The sequence below is a fragment of the Leptodactylus fuscus genome, chromosome 1 (assembly GCF_031893055.1).
Source record: "Leptodactylus fuscus isolate aLepFus1 chromosome 1, aLepFus1.hap2, whole genome shotgun sequence".
Classification (NCBI taxonomy): Eukaryota; Metazoa; Chordata; class Amphibia; order Anura; family Leptodactylidae; genus Leptodactylus; species Leptodactylus fuscus.
The window spans coordinates 294,094,404-294,109,566 of NC_134265.1; the positions used below are offsets into that span (position 1 = coordinate 294,094,404).

A 15,163-nucleotide genomic window follows, 5' to 3' on the forward strand; every position below is an offset into this window, starting at 1 on the left:
AACAAAACTTCCCTCACTGTATGAGAGGCTTACAACCAGCCACTCAGGAAAACAAAACATAAAGACTAGAGATGAGCGAACAGTAAAATATTCGATATTCGTTATTCGATTCGAATAGCCACACAATATTCGACTATTTGAACGAATATCGAACCCCATTATAGTCTATGGGGAAAAATGCTTCGTATCAGGGGAACCTACAATTGGAAATGATGCCAACACCTCTGGAATGCAACTGGGAAAGCAGGGGAAGCATGCCTGGGGGCATCTAACAAGCCCAAATCACTGTATTACCCCAACATCACAGCCAACTACACACAGTCAACTGCACACTTTCCACACTCAAAAAAACCTCTATCAAAAATACCTTAAAACATTCTTTCCTCCCCAATTGGATGGACAGAAACCCAAATTTTAAGCTAAAGAAACATTAACAAGCACCCCTTTAAATCACGTTGCCCATCTACCACAGATGGAATAGGCAAAGGGAAATCCAACAGTACCCACCCTTAACTGTCATTGTGGATGTGTTTGTGTGTATGTGTGTCTTTGTGATGTGGTAAGACCTTCCCAAATTCACTTCTCTGGCCCTTAACGTGAGCCTTTCCAAATTAAGTTAGAGGCCCTTAAGCTGAGCTACCAGCAGAGACTGGGGCCCTTCAGGTGACTTCAGCCTTATACCTGCAGAGTTTTAGGCCCTTTAACTTAGTTCAGCCTTGCACCAGCAGAGATTTATTGGTCCTTTGGGTGAGTAGAGCCTTTAAACAGCAGTGTTTTTTGGCCCTTGGCGTGAGTAGAGCCCTTAAAAAGCAGTGTTTTTGGCCCTTAGAGTGAGTAGAGCCTTGCACCAACAGAGTTTTTGGCCCTTGGTGGGAGTAGAGCCCTTAAAAAGCAGTGATTTTGGCCCTTGGAGTGAGTAGAGCCTTGCACCAGCAGAGTTTTTGGCCCTTGGAGTGAGTAGAACCTGGCACCAACAGTGTTTTTGGCCCTTGTGGTGAGTAGGGCCCTTAAAAAGCAATGTTTTGGGCTCTTGGAGTGAGTAGAGCCTTGCACCAGCAGAGTTTTTGGCCCTTGGCGTGAGTAGAGCCCTTAAAAAGCAGGGATTTTGGCCCTTGGAGTGAGTAGAGCTTTTAAACAGCAGTGTTTTTGGCCCTTGGAGTGAATTGAGCCTCTAACCAGCAGAGTTTGGGGAAATCAGGGTGGATTGAGACTCTAACCAGCAGAGTTGGGGGGAATCAGGGTGGATTCAGACTCTAACCAGCAGAGTTGGGGGGAATCAGGGTGGATTCAGACTCTAACCAGCAGAGTTGGGGGGAATCAGGGTGGATTCAGACTCTAACCAGCAGAGTTGGGGGGAATCAGGGTGGATTGAGCCTAGTAGGAGCAGAATTGTGCAATGCTGATGGTGCAGGAGAAGGAATTGTAGAGGGTGAGCACACACATGAAACTTCATGTCGGGGTGCTTGACACAGGTGGACATGAAAATGATGGGTCTATCCAGTGGCTGTTCATTTTGATCAGTGTCAGCCGGTCAGCACGATCAGCTGACAGCCGGCTGCGCTTATCCGTAATCATGCCACCGGCTGCGCTAAAGATCCTTTCTGAATGCACGCTGGCGGCAGGGCAGGAAAGGACCTCCATTGCATACAGCGCAAGTTCCAGCAACAAATCCAACTTGGAGACCCAATAAGTATAGGGTGCAAAGGGATCGGAGAGGACAGGGCTGGGGTCGGCCAGGTACTCCCGCAACATGCGCCTATACTTGTCCCTTCTGGTGACACTAGGCCCCTCAGTGGCGATACTTTGGCGAGTGGGTGCCATTAACGTGTCTCGGACCTTGGAGAGTGTGCCCCTGCCGAGTGTGGACCGGATGGCAGTTGTTAGCCTGTTGGAGGAACTCTCCTCTCTTCCACCAACGACAGTTGATGGAAACCTCTCCATCATATTCTGCACCAGTTGCTTGTGGCAATCACTGACGCGACTGGCCCTCCGCTCTACCTTTCTCTGAGGAACCCTTGGGTTTTGGAGATGGTACTCCATCAAGGGTCTCTGTTGCTCACACACACTACTCAACATGTGGTATGTCGAATTCCAGCGTGTGGGGACGTCACACATCAGCCGGTGTTCTGGCAGATGGAGGCATTGCTGGTGGCTTTGGAGGCTAGCAGCGGCTACTGTAGACTTGCGAAAAAGGGCGCACAAGCGCCACACTTTCACCAGTAGCTCGGGTAAATTGGGGTACGTTTTTAAAAACCGTTGCACCACTAAATTGAACACGTGGGCCAGGCATGGAATGTGTTGGAGATTGGCAAGCTCGAGAGCCGCTACCAGGTTCCAGCCGTTATCACACACGACCATGTCTGGGCCCAGGTGCAGCGGCAAAAACTATGTTAATGTCTCATCGAGGAGGGCATTCCTCACCTCGGAGGCAGTGTGCTGTTTGTCCCCTAAGTTTATGAGCTTCCGCACGGCCTGCTGACATCTCCCCATGCCAGTGTTGCAGCGTTTACAGCAGGTAGCTGGGGTCGATGTGATGGTGGAGGCGGAGGAGGAGGGTGGTGGTTCAGAGCCCCTGCCAGGAATGTTGGGCGGGGAAATTAGGTAGACCACCCCACTTTGTGACCTGGTCCCATCCTCAACTACATTCACCCAGTGTGCCGTCAGTGAAATGTAGCGTCCCTGTTCGCATGCACTTGTCCATGTGTCGGTGGTTAAGTGGAACTTTGTGCAAATCGTGGAACTTAGGGCCCGCCTGATGTTGGATGACACATGCTGGTGCAAGGCGGGGACGGCACAGCGGGAGAAGTAGTGCTGACTAGGGATGGCATAGCAAGGTGCCGAACTTGCCATCAGGTCACGGAAGGCCTGAGTTTCTACAAGCCAGAATGGCAACATCTCCTGGGCCAGGAGTTTGGAGATGTGTGCATTTAAGGCTTGTGCATGGGGGTGGGTAGCGCTGTATTTTTGCCTGCGCTCAAAAGTCTGGGAGATGGTAGGTTGCTGTGAAGAGGTGCATGATGGTGAGGGAGAAGGAGCTAAGGCAGGAGAAGGAGCTGAGGCAGTAAAAAGAGAGGATGAGGGAGAAGTCTCCAAAGTGGTGAAGGCAGATGTGGAGGTTTCCTGGCTGGTGGTCTGGACTGCAGCGCCAGCACTGGCAACAGTGAGAGAGGCAGTGGCGGCAACGACGACGATTGTCCTGCATTTGCTCTCTGCCACTGAGCCCAGTGCTTGCCTTCCAAATGATGGTGTATGGCAGTGGTCATAAGGTAGCTCTTTTCAGATGTGGGAGTTTTTCTAGGCTGGCTAGAAGAGGAACATTTTGGGCCCTGCTGGCTGTGGCCTGGCTTCGGTGAAGAAGCTGTCCTCTGCCTCTGGACATGCTCTTTGGTGCTGTACTTCCCTCCACATCTACACTGCTCTCCCCGCTTGACATCCCCCCTGTCCAGGCCGGGTCAGTGTTCTCATCGTCCACCACCTCCTCTTCCAATTCCTCCTCCTCCTTCTCTTGCACACCGATGATGGCAACAGGCTGCCCTGATGGCAACTGTGTCTCGTCATCGTCGTCACTGAGGGCTGGTCATGGACATATGTCACTTTGTGGTAATAACTTTCAGATGCTTTAACTTACCCCAAAAAATTTTTTGAGGAGTCTTCAGTAGTTGATACCTTTTATTAATGGCTAACTAAAAATGATGACATATTGCGAGCTTTCGGGATAACTAAAACGATCCCTTCATCAGGCTGGTATAACACAATATCTGAAGGCAGGCATATTTATACAGGAATAGAGTGTTAGATGCAAAATAGATGGAAAACAGAACATGCAAATAAACAGTTAAAAAAAAAACATATATCAGTTCACAGGAAAGTTCTCTGGTTTTATGGTTCCTTTGATCAGTCACATGGTGTCTAGTTGTTGTAAAACGTCATAAAACCCTGTGACTGGTTTAGCCCCCTTTGCAGTGTATCAAAGGTCATCATGAGTTTATATTCTCATATCCTCCTAAGTTTTCTGCTTTTGAATTTTCCTCTTAAAACCAGGATCTTCATATCATTGATGATATTATGATTTTGATTTCAGAAATGTTTTGGCACAGGGAGGTCAATTCTCTGTTCTCTAATCGTATGTCGGTTGTTGTTTACAAATAGACACCACGTGACTGATCAAAGGAACCATAAACCCAGAGAACTTTCCTGTGAACTGATATATATGTTTTTTTGAACTGTTTATTTGCATGCTCTGCTTTCCATCAATTTTGCACCAAACACTCTATTCCTGTATAACTATGCTTGCCTTCAGATATCGTGTTATACCAGCCTGATGAAGGGATCGTTTTAGTTATCCCAAAAGCTTGCAATATGTCATCATTTATAGTTAACCATTAATAAAAGGTATCAACTACTGAAGACGCCTCAAAAAAACTTTTTATATTTCATATCCACTGGCTAACATGGTACAAAGATATTTTTCCTTAAATTACCCAAGTGATTCTGAGATTGTTTTTCATCTCATATTGTACATCATGTTAATGGAAAGCTGTGATTGATTATTTTTTTTTAGCATTTATTTATGACAAAAATTGGAAATTTGGTGAAATTTTTTTTAAATTTGCAATTTTCAAAATGTGAAATACTCTTTTTTTAAACAGATAGTCATACCACCCAAATTTGTAAATATTATCTACAGTATCTGTTTTTGTTTTCATCATCTTTTAATCATCGTTTAGTTTAGTAGAAAGCTTACAATTCAGATTTTTTAATTCACAAGAAAATTTCCCAACCTTTCTAAAGATGGACTGCTTTTTTCCATTCATTTCTTATGGGGAGCGCTCGCATGCTGGCTCCCATAGAAATGAATGGGAAGTGTCCGGCAGCCCTGCTGTAACGCCGGCGTGTACGGCTGTGATACACGCTGGCGTTCCGTAGTGTGAATGCACCCTTACAAAGGGTTAAAGATGAAAATTCATCCATCAATTTGTTATGCAATTTCTTCTGAGCATGGAAATACTCCACATGCATTCAAAAAGCAGATTTTGCTGGAATTGTTTTCAGGTGCTAGTACAAGGAAAAAAAGACCCAAAAGTGACCCCATTATGGGAACAACATCCCTCAAGATATTTATCAAGGGGTATAGTGAGCATTTTAACCCCACAGCTGTTTCACAGACTTTATTAAAGGGGTTGGCCACTTTCAGACCAATATTGACAAACAAATGTACAAATGTAGATTTCGGCTTGTTGTCATTCATTCTGTTACTTCTAGTGGATAAAACTCTGACCATGATCATGTGACTTACGGTCCATGGTCATGTGATGAGTACACAGGTGCACAACTGATTACCAGGCAGATGTCTGATTATTGCGCTGTGACTATAACGAGCGGCACCTGTGTAAATCACATGACCATGGTCAGACTTTTATCCACTAGAAGTAACAGAATGAATGACAGCAAGCAGAGATCTAGAAAACTGTGAGGAATTGATACAGAAAGTATATTGGAAAATTGTATATCTTTTTATTGTACATTTGTTTGTCAATATTGGTTTGAAAGTGGCCAACCCCATTAACATTAGGACATGAAAATGTCTTTTTTACAATAGGACATCAATTTACCCTCAATTTTTTAATTTTTTTTTTTACAAGGGGTAAGCACTATTTGGCTTGGAGGGAATATTTTGATGGAATAGTTTTCAGGTGCCATGTCACATTGGCAGAGCCCCTAAAGTACAAATACAACCCTCAAAAAGTGGCCCCATTTTGGAAAATGCACCCTTCACAGAATTTATAAAGTGGTATACTGACCACTTTAACCCCAAAACTATTTGACTTTTAGTAACAATACCCCAATATCAGTAAGAGTGCCTTCTTATCAGTTATAGCCCCCTTATAAACAATAGTATTCCCTTATAAAGAGTAGCCCCAAACCATTATAGTGCTACTTTATAAACTGTGCTGCCTCATCAGCCCCCTTTTAAAGATAACCTCAGTTGGTTTGGCCCCATCATGTGCAGGATAAAGTAATTCCCTTCGCATTGTTGCCCTTCTCTAATCATTCTGTTGCGAAATTCCACATTTTTGAAAACATAAAGAGTCATATACAAATTTACCTACCTGCTCATGGTGGGCAGGGAGCAGTTTCAGACTAGTCACAACTGTTTTCTTGCTAATCATGACTCCTTAGTGTAATTGACATCTCCTTCATGATTTCAGGAAATGAGGGGACTTTGAGGGACATGTCAATCATTCCCAGAAGGCGTGATAAGAAAGCGGACAGTGGCCCTGACATGGTATGCCTCCACAGGTTGATGTCCTTCCAGTTGCCCCTACAGTATATACTGTATAAGTGATATAAAATGCTAACAGAAAAAGGAACCCTTTGAAGTCAATGGGAGGTTTCAGAATAAGGAACCCATTGAAGTCAATGGGAGGCTTCAAAAAAAGGAACCCATTGAAGTCAATGGGAGGCTTTTTTTTCAGCGCTGAAATTCCACACCAAATTCCTCACCATTTTCCTCTGTGTGAATGGACCCTTGTATCCAGGAGTGGAAGGTCAATTGGGGCAGGGTAATGATGGTTATATGTTTTATCTCTGTAGTTTCTCAGATGCATAATATTGTACAAGCACTCTATGATATAATAATTTTAACACGACTTACTGAATCATTTTTCCTAATTTTTCTGCTTTTGCTTGTAGTTTTTGGATATTTTTCGTCTCCTCTTCAGTCCGTTTCTTATCCCTCTTTTTATTGAGATGAATATACAACAATGTTGCTAAACATTCCACTGTATTCTGTTTAAATCTAAAGAAATATTATATTGGAAGTCAAGAGTGTACTCATAAATTTATGTAATTAGTTCAACAATACATTTAGTGCTTTTTGTTTACCTCATTCTAAACAGAGATCTGATTTGACAGAGACATTATAAAATGTTTTCCTACTGGACAATGTTGTGTTACGTAACATCATAATTTCCTTATCCTTTTTTTTAGTGAAATCTTAGTAAAAGGAGCATTGAAGGGAATGTATCGTCTACTTTATTTATTACAAATTAAAATCAGATACTGACACATATTCATTTTTTGTAATATTTTTATAAGGTGCTCCTCTCTAAGGTTGAGCTGATCTTGAGATTTCAGGATCGATTTTAAAATCCGATTTCCGATCATTTTCCAGCCGATCGCAATCATGAAATTTGCTCGATTGCCGAATGGGATCAGATCTTTTCCAATAAGGTGCTCCTCTCTAGGGTTGAGCCGATCTTGAGATTTCAGGATCGATTTTAAAATCCGATTTCCGATCATTTTCCAGCCTATCCCGATCGCAATCATGAAATTTGCACGATCGCCGAACGGGATTCGATCTTTCCAATCCCGATTGCTAGTCAACGCTTCTCTATCACTTTTGGGGTTGAGCCGATCTTGAGATAACCTCTGACCTTGATCCCGCTGGATCAGGATCGGAATTATGATCGCAATCGTGAAATTTACTCGATCGCCGATCAGAATCCGATCTTTTCAGATCCCGATCGCTCAACCCTATTCCTCTCCTCTCTTAACAGAGTTTTAGATATACATTACAGCTGACAAAAGGACATAGAAACCTGGTACCTGGAGATGACCCTGTTCGGTTATTTATAAGACACTGTACTTTAGAACTCGGATTTCAAAAAGTCAATCGCTTTTTTGAAAAATTTTATATAACTTTTTTTTAATCTAAAAGTTTATATTAGCATTTTGAAGGCCTAAAGATTGGAAAAGTAGGTGAGAACATTGTCGTGGGCTGGTTACGCCTCTTGATTCCTAAATTTATGAAACTTAGTCATAAATTTATGAAAATGTGAATTTTCAACCAGTTTCATTGCTCCAGCAGAGGTGTGACATAGAAAGTGGGACAGGAGAAAATCATTAGACTTAAAGATGTGGCAAATTTATTAAACAGGGTGCAATGTTTGATAAATTTGGTACAAATTACACCAATGCAAACTGTAGCAAAACTGACTTTAAAAATTCCCCTCATTAACTTTTATTTATGTTTTTACTTTGCATGCTCTCTGACCTGTGTATCAAAATCTGCACCAACAAAAACGCATTTTTCAACCTTAGGCGTGGTTCACATCTGTGTTTGGTATTCCATTCGGGGACCCCCCCCCGAATGGAATACTGAACATATTAAAAAGAGGTGAGTAATGAAAGCACACGGACTCCATATACTATAATGGGGTCCGTGTGTTTTCCGCTCAGTGTCTGCACGAGTCATGCAGAGAGAAAAGTGCTTCAAGAACTATTTTCCTCTCCGCATGACTCATGCAGACACCGCGGGGAAAACACATGGACCCCATTATAGTATATGGGGTCCGCGGGCTTTCATTGCTCACCTCTTTTTAATGCGTTCAGTATTCCGTTCGGAGGTGCACAAGCATGTCCGCAGGATCCCTGAAGAGAGTACCGAAGGCAGATGTGAACCAGGTCTTATACCATTTGCACTACTCAAATCATAAACACAGTATATGTAAAAATAACAGAATATAGTTTGAAAGTATGAAAGAGTTATCCACTTTCTAATATTGATGGGCTATCCTCAGAATGGGTAATCGATATTAAATCTGCGAGGGTCTACCCCGGGCCCTGGCAGATCAGCTGTTCTGTTTATACTTGCCATACAAGGTGCAGCAGTGGCTTTAAGTACTGCAGCACTGTCCTGTTGAAGTCCATGAGGAGCCATGCTTTTAAGGTCCCAAGTGTCATGCCCTTGTAGATTTAATATTAATGTCCTATGCTGAGGATAAGCCATCGATATTAGAAAATGGATAGCTCCTTTAATTCAGTTCTGATATTATCTTTAGATTTTTTTCAAATCATAAAAGAGAACTTACGCAAAGAAAAGAGCTGGAAGTTTATTAATCTTTTCTAGCTTTTCCACAAGCAAAGGAAAATATCTGTAGCAATCTACCTCAGATGGTCTGTTAGGGTTAAAACTTTCCAGCACCTTTGTAACCTTGAAAACAATATACAATTATTTATTAATGTATGGATATATAAATACAGAACCTAATGTGAATGTTAGGATTACATGTCTGCAGGATTTGTCTGTTATTGCTGCTCAGTGCCATTAAAGTGAATGGGACTGAACTGCAATACCACACGAAACCTATGGACTGTTTTTACACTATTTTTTAAGAAATCAGCATGTACAACCCACATAAAATCTGCACGTTATTGTGTGACCCCTTAAATAGGAGCATTATAGCAAAGTGTAAAGTCCTACAAGGATACTGCTTGTGGCAAAATGTGGGTATTTAATAGAGATGAGCGAACAGCGAAATATTCGAGATTCGATATTCGTTTCGAGTAGAGCCTCAATATTCAACTACTCGATCGAATAGCGAATCCCATTATAGTCTATGGGAAAAAATGCTCATTTCAGGGGAAACCACTATTCGACTAAAGGAGAGTCACCAAGTCCATAAGTAGCAAGAGGAGAGTGTTTAGGAGGAGCACTGTGCAGTTAAAACGCACGGATCCTATTATAGTCTATGGGATCCGTGCGCTTTAACTGCACAGCGCTCGCAGTTGCGCTGATAAAAAGTAAGCTCCCTCGTAACCGCAAACTGCCAGCTCTCCCAACTAGCAAAGACGAGCCTGCGGCAAATCAACGCTGGTTCTGCAGCAGGCTCATCCATGCTAGTCGGGAGAGTTGACAGCTTGCTGTTACGAGGGAGCTGACTTTTTTGTCTTTGGAATGCATTGACCAGCGTTGATTGGCCAGTGTACAGCATTCGGCCAATCAACGCTGGTTCTGCTGGAGGCTCGTCTGTGAGGAGGTAGAGTCTAAGATTGGACCACAATGGAGACTGCTGTGGTCTGATCTTAGACTCCGCCTCCTCACAGACGAGTGTTCGGCAGAACCAGCGTTGATTGGCTGAATGCTGTACACTGGCCAATCAACTTTGGTCAATTCATTCCTATGAGAGCTGACAGCTTGCGGTTATGAGGTAGCTTACTTTTTCTCATAGGAATGCACTGACCAGCGTTGATTGGCCATTGTATAGCATTCGGCCAATCAACGCTGGTTCTGAATCGAATATTTACTGTGAATAGCTAGTAGTATTCGATCGAGTACGAATATTTCAAATACCGTAGTATTCGATCGAATACTACTCGCTCATCTCTAATCACAAATCCTCTTTCTCTGGCGGCACATCCTGCGTATGCTATGACACAGTCTGTTCTAACACCTTTATACAATAGACAGCATTAACTTTTTCAGCACTGTATTCTAATGTAGTCCTTTCCTGGCTACTAGGGGGCAAACATCAATAACATTGTGTAGTTGTATTAAGTTTTTATTTTGTTATATAGATAATTTAATACTTCAATATATTACCTTATTAGTATATCCTTTTTGAACCCAATCAACAAATTCTTGTTTCAGAGCTGCTTCATACTCAGATGTGTCATGTTTTGTTATTATGATTTTGTCCTTTGTATGTATATTCTCTTCAGGATCTAATGCCTTTAAGTTAACAAGATAATAAGATTTAAGAAAAAAATGCAGACAGTTAAAATATTCTGTACAGTTTTTTTCTCATATTAAAATATATTGCTTTCATGTTACTATATATGCAAATCATTACAGAAACAGGTGAACATAAGTATACAAGTAATATGGTTAATGGTAGGCAAGGAATATTTAAAGACATTTACAAATCATGTAAAGAGAAAAGTGCTGCAAGTGGAAACCACAACGCAGATGTGAACTGGGCCACTGTAAGATTTCTTTCATTTATAACATTTTTTATAACAATATATACCATATATATTACACTGTTATGTTATATGTATACCATGTTGGGCCATAGAGGGGCATTATATTATGTAGGGAGTACAAGGAGGAATGATAGCATATGTGGGCACTAAGAGGGAATTATATTGTGTGGTAGTCAGTAAAGGAAAATTATACTGTATGAGGACACAAAGGAACTGGGTGAGATTGAGTTGGGTTAAAAAGGACATGGACAGGGTTAAAAGTGTGGCTTATCATACACAAATTTGATTTTGTCCCTCTTTCTATCATCCAAAAGTTGGGGGGGAGGGGGAGATGCATTCCAATTTATCACACAGCTTAATAACTCTATAATAACTCTACAATAAATGGAATCCTACCTTTAAATTTGGCATTTTTGGCCATGCATTTACCATGCAGTCATACAGTTGTATGCTTTCCTTAGGAGAGAATGAAAGATCCTTTGGAATACCATAGTTCTTCATCTAATTTTTAAAGAGCATAAATATTAATATTCATCACTTGTACTTGCATAGTAATTGTCTTTTAATTTCATGGTAGCAATTTATTGTTTAATGTTAAGACATTTCTAATTTAAGCGGTTTTGCTGTTAAGGACATTTATCCCCTATCCTTTCTTAAGACTCTCCCTCTGCTACTGTTACTTTAAGGTTTTCATGCTTAACACATGAATCTTTCTTCGGCTATCAGAGCTGTTACACTGAACCAACCTGCAGTTTAGAAGGGATTTTTAAGGTCTGTTCTCAATGCCTCATTTGCTTGCCATAAATTCACTCATTCATTCTAGATAGGCGCTTGTGCTCTGTGCATACCTGTTTGGTTTTCTGTTATACTGACCTTGGCTTGTTTTCCAGATATACCCTTGTGTTCTGATTTTGGCTTTGACTGTAAACTCTGGGATTGACCTTGACCTGAATACACTTTTTTGATTCTGCTCTCCTGATTTGACCTGCATTCTGAGTATTGGTTTAATTTCAGATTTCAGAGCATCTATTCCTGACGATAAGCTTCTGGGGCGATAAGCTTGGCGTTAATTCACCATAAGACCAACCAGCTTTGTGCAAGGCTCTGTTGAAGAACATTAGACCTCTCTAACAGTGCAGTGTAAGATTTATGTAGCTGTTGTATTGATCTTTGGTATCAGCCAATTCCTGTATTTTCTGGGAATTGCTCTATTGGCAATTCCCTAACATCTATAGGACATGAGTTGAGTGGGATGAGTGACCAGTCGCCGAGGATCTAACCCCAGGATCCCACAACTATCTAGAGATCCCTGGGTATTGGGGATAAGTGTCCTGAAAGGCAAGAATCCAACAGAGTATCAGTGGTAAAGTTTCAAATGAACCTTTATTCTTGTGAATCTTGCCTTCTTTTGCTCAAAAATCACATTTTTCCTGATGTGCAAATTAGAATAACATACTTTGGGAGTATGCCTGGATCAGCTATGCTTCCAGCTCTGCCTCTTAGCAGAAAAAAAACTCCTGCTGGGTGCTGGGGCTTCACTCTTGCTTTGTCCCTAAGTGCCGCCCAGCTCTGCCCCCATTTCTTGAGTGACATCCTGCAGTCAGGGATGGTTATCTAGAGCAGAAAGTGGAGCCAGAGCAGGAGAAGAATCACCTGTAAGGGTAAAGTCAAAATGCTAGTCTTCAGCATAAAGCCCTTTTCAGCTAAGGGCTAGTTCACATCTGTGTCCGGGTCTCCATTTTTCAGGTTTCCATTTCCTGCCCAAAACTGGACAGGAGACGGAAACCTGAAGCCATTTTTCAAACCCATTCATTTAAATGGGTTTGAAAAGTGTCCAGCCATAAGCGCCGGTGAGCATTTTGTGCTCTCTGTGGCGAAACCGTTTTGTTTTTTTTTAACTGGACGCAAAGTCGGACATGCAGGACTTTGTGTTCAGTTAAAAAAAACGGTTTCACCGCGGAGAGCATGTGGCTTACAACCAGGGGCGAACCTGCCCCTTTCGCCGCCCGAGGTGAACTACAGAAAGCCGCCCCCTCCACCCGCCGGCTTAGGTAACCAAAAATGCCGCCCTCCCTGAGGCCCTGGCATAACGCCGCCTGAAGCGCTCGCTTCAGGTCGCCTCATGGGAAGTGCGGCGCTGCTTACAACCCAAGTGGCGATTCTTTCTGCAGCACTTTGTACAGAAAGTTTGCAGAGGTTTTCTCTGCTTCAATTATATCTATAGGGAAACCGCCGGCATTTCCATAGGTACAATTAAAATAAAGTAATTTCTAAAATCGCGAAGGTTTTGGAAATCGTTGCATTTCCGCACTGGGTATTTTACTGTAAAGTGGGCATGGGATTCACTAGAATCCTATCCACATTGCTGTGACTGTAAAACGCTACATTTTTTTCACGGTTTATGCTATGTGGGGCCCTGGGCTATAGGTGTATTTCAGACACTTTTATAGCCTATTCTTAGGATTAGTGTTGAATTGGCATAACAAATTGTGTGTTTATCCAGGCATAGCATTGTAGTAATTGTGGGTCTCCAGAGGGTTAGACCCTATCAATCACATATTATGGCCTATCCCTACAGTAGGGTGTCATTAAACTGGACAAAAGAAATATTTAGTAACTATTAGAGATGAGCGAGTATATTTGATCGAATACCTCCCCTGCATAGTTTTTGGTGTAAAAAAAAAGTGCCAGGGAAGGTGGGAGGGGCATCAAATTTTTACTGTGTGGTATTTGACCGAGTACACCAATAACTATGCAAAGGGAGGTATTCAATCAAATAATACTCTCTCATCTCTAGTAACTATAAAAATTTAATTTACATTATTTTATTTCAACATATAAGATTCACTGAAGGGAGAATTATCCCAAAAAAGTACCATAGATAAATATAAAACTTCACCTTTATTATTTGCAGATAAAAAAACAAAAAAAAGGTAAAAACAAATCTCTGGCAAACCAGGCAGTGGAATCGCCAGATATTTAGTGGGTGTGCACTAGACTTTTGTGCCGAATCCCTAGGGGGGTAGGACCAATATGGGCGAGTAAATATAGCTTTCATTCACCTATTCAGCCCTTCACTCAGAAATCCTACCTCCCTATAAAATGCAAAGTATGTCCAGAGTATATTGGAACTGAATTTTGAATGATGTCAACCTCCAAAACCCAATTTATGATGCAAAGAGTGGGAGTATCCACTTCCTCCCTGAGGATACTGGCTTAACGCCACACCAACAGGGAGGGATAGCGGAAAAACTACACCACTGGGTATAGAGGATTCAGTCCATAGCTCCCAGACATACATATAACTGCTGCAACTTAACCCTACGCGTTTCGTCTCATACGAGACTCCTCAGGGGTATATAGTATGGAATAATGTTGCAAACAAGTGGCAAAAGCCACACGATAGTGCAGGTGTCTGGCGGTACGATGCACTGACCGCCGGCAGGACCGCTCCACAAACAGCGGTCCCTCCCGCTATCCCTCCCTGTTGGTGTGGCGTTAGGCCAGTATCCTCAGGGAGGAAGTGGATACTCCCACTCTTTGCATCATAAATTGGGTTTTAGAGGTTGACATCATTCAAAATTCAGTTCCAATATACTCCGGACATACTTTGCATTTTATAGGGAGGTAGGATTTCTGAGTGAAGGGCTGAATATTTGGCGATTCCACTGCCTAGTTTGCCGGAGATTTGTTTTTACCTTTTTTTTGTTTTTTTATCTGCAAATAATAAAGGTGAAGTTTTATATTTATCTATGGTACTTTTTTGGGATAATTCTCCCTTCAGTGAATCTTGTGAGATAGATAAGTACTCGGTATTGAGAAGTCAGTATTTCAACATATAAAATCATAAAGGAAATATAAATGCAATATTTTAAAATCTGACACAGATTACAAATGGCAATTGATCTTATTGGCATTTTTAATGCAAAATATTGAATCTGAACTCTTCTATTCAAATACATTCCATTTAGGTGAATAGAAAAAGGACTTGTCAGAATTAGTGACTATATACTTACATGATCTATTGTCAAGGATGCACATGGATGGTAATGTTCAAAATGAATGTCGGAGTCTTTCACAGAACATATATGCTTTTCCAGATCATTGTATCGCTGACCGTACTGGACTATAAAAACACAATATTGATTAAAATTAGAGATGAGCGAACAGTAAAATGTTCGAGGTTCGATATTCGTCTCGAGTAGCCCCTCAATATTCGACTACTCGAATCGAATATCGAACCCTATTATAGTCTATGGGGGTAAAATTCTCGTTTCAGGGGTAGGCAACATTCGATCAAATTATACTTACCAAGTCCACGAGTGAGGGTCAGGCTGGATCCTCTGAGAAGTCTTCTCCGTGCAGCGTCCCCACAGCATCTTCCGGCTCTGAATTC

General features: G+C 41.8%; 1 protein-coding gene across 1 annotated transcript in view; it reads right to left on the minus strand.

Annotated features, from left to right (window-relative positions):
* Positions 1-15,163, minus strand: part of LOC142217740 (putative ATP-dependent RNA helicase DDX60) — a 99,154-nt gene that overhangs the window by 23,734 nt on the left and 60,257 nt on the right. The window contains exons 22-26 of the mRNA XM_075286111.1: positions 14,784-14,893; positions 11,164-11,268; positions 10,385-10,513; positions 8,874-8,995; positions 6,656-6,799 (exon numbers count right to left, since the gene is read on the minus strand). Coding sequence (XP_075142212.1) covers positions 6,656-6,799; positions 8,874-8,995; positions 10,385-10,513; positions 11,164-11,268; positions 14,784-14,893 — 610 coding nt within the window. The remainder of the gene's footprint in view (positions 1-6,655; positions 6,800-8,873; positions 8,996-10,384; positions 10,514-11,163; positions 11,269-14,783; positions 14,894-15,163) is intronic.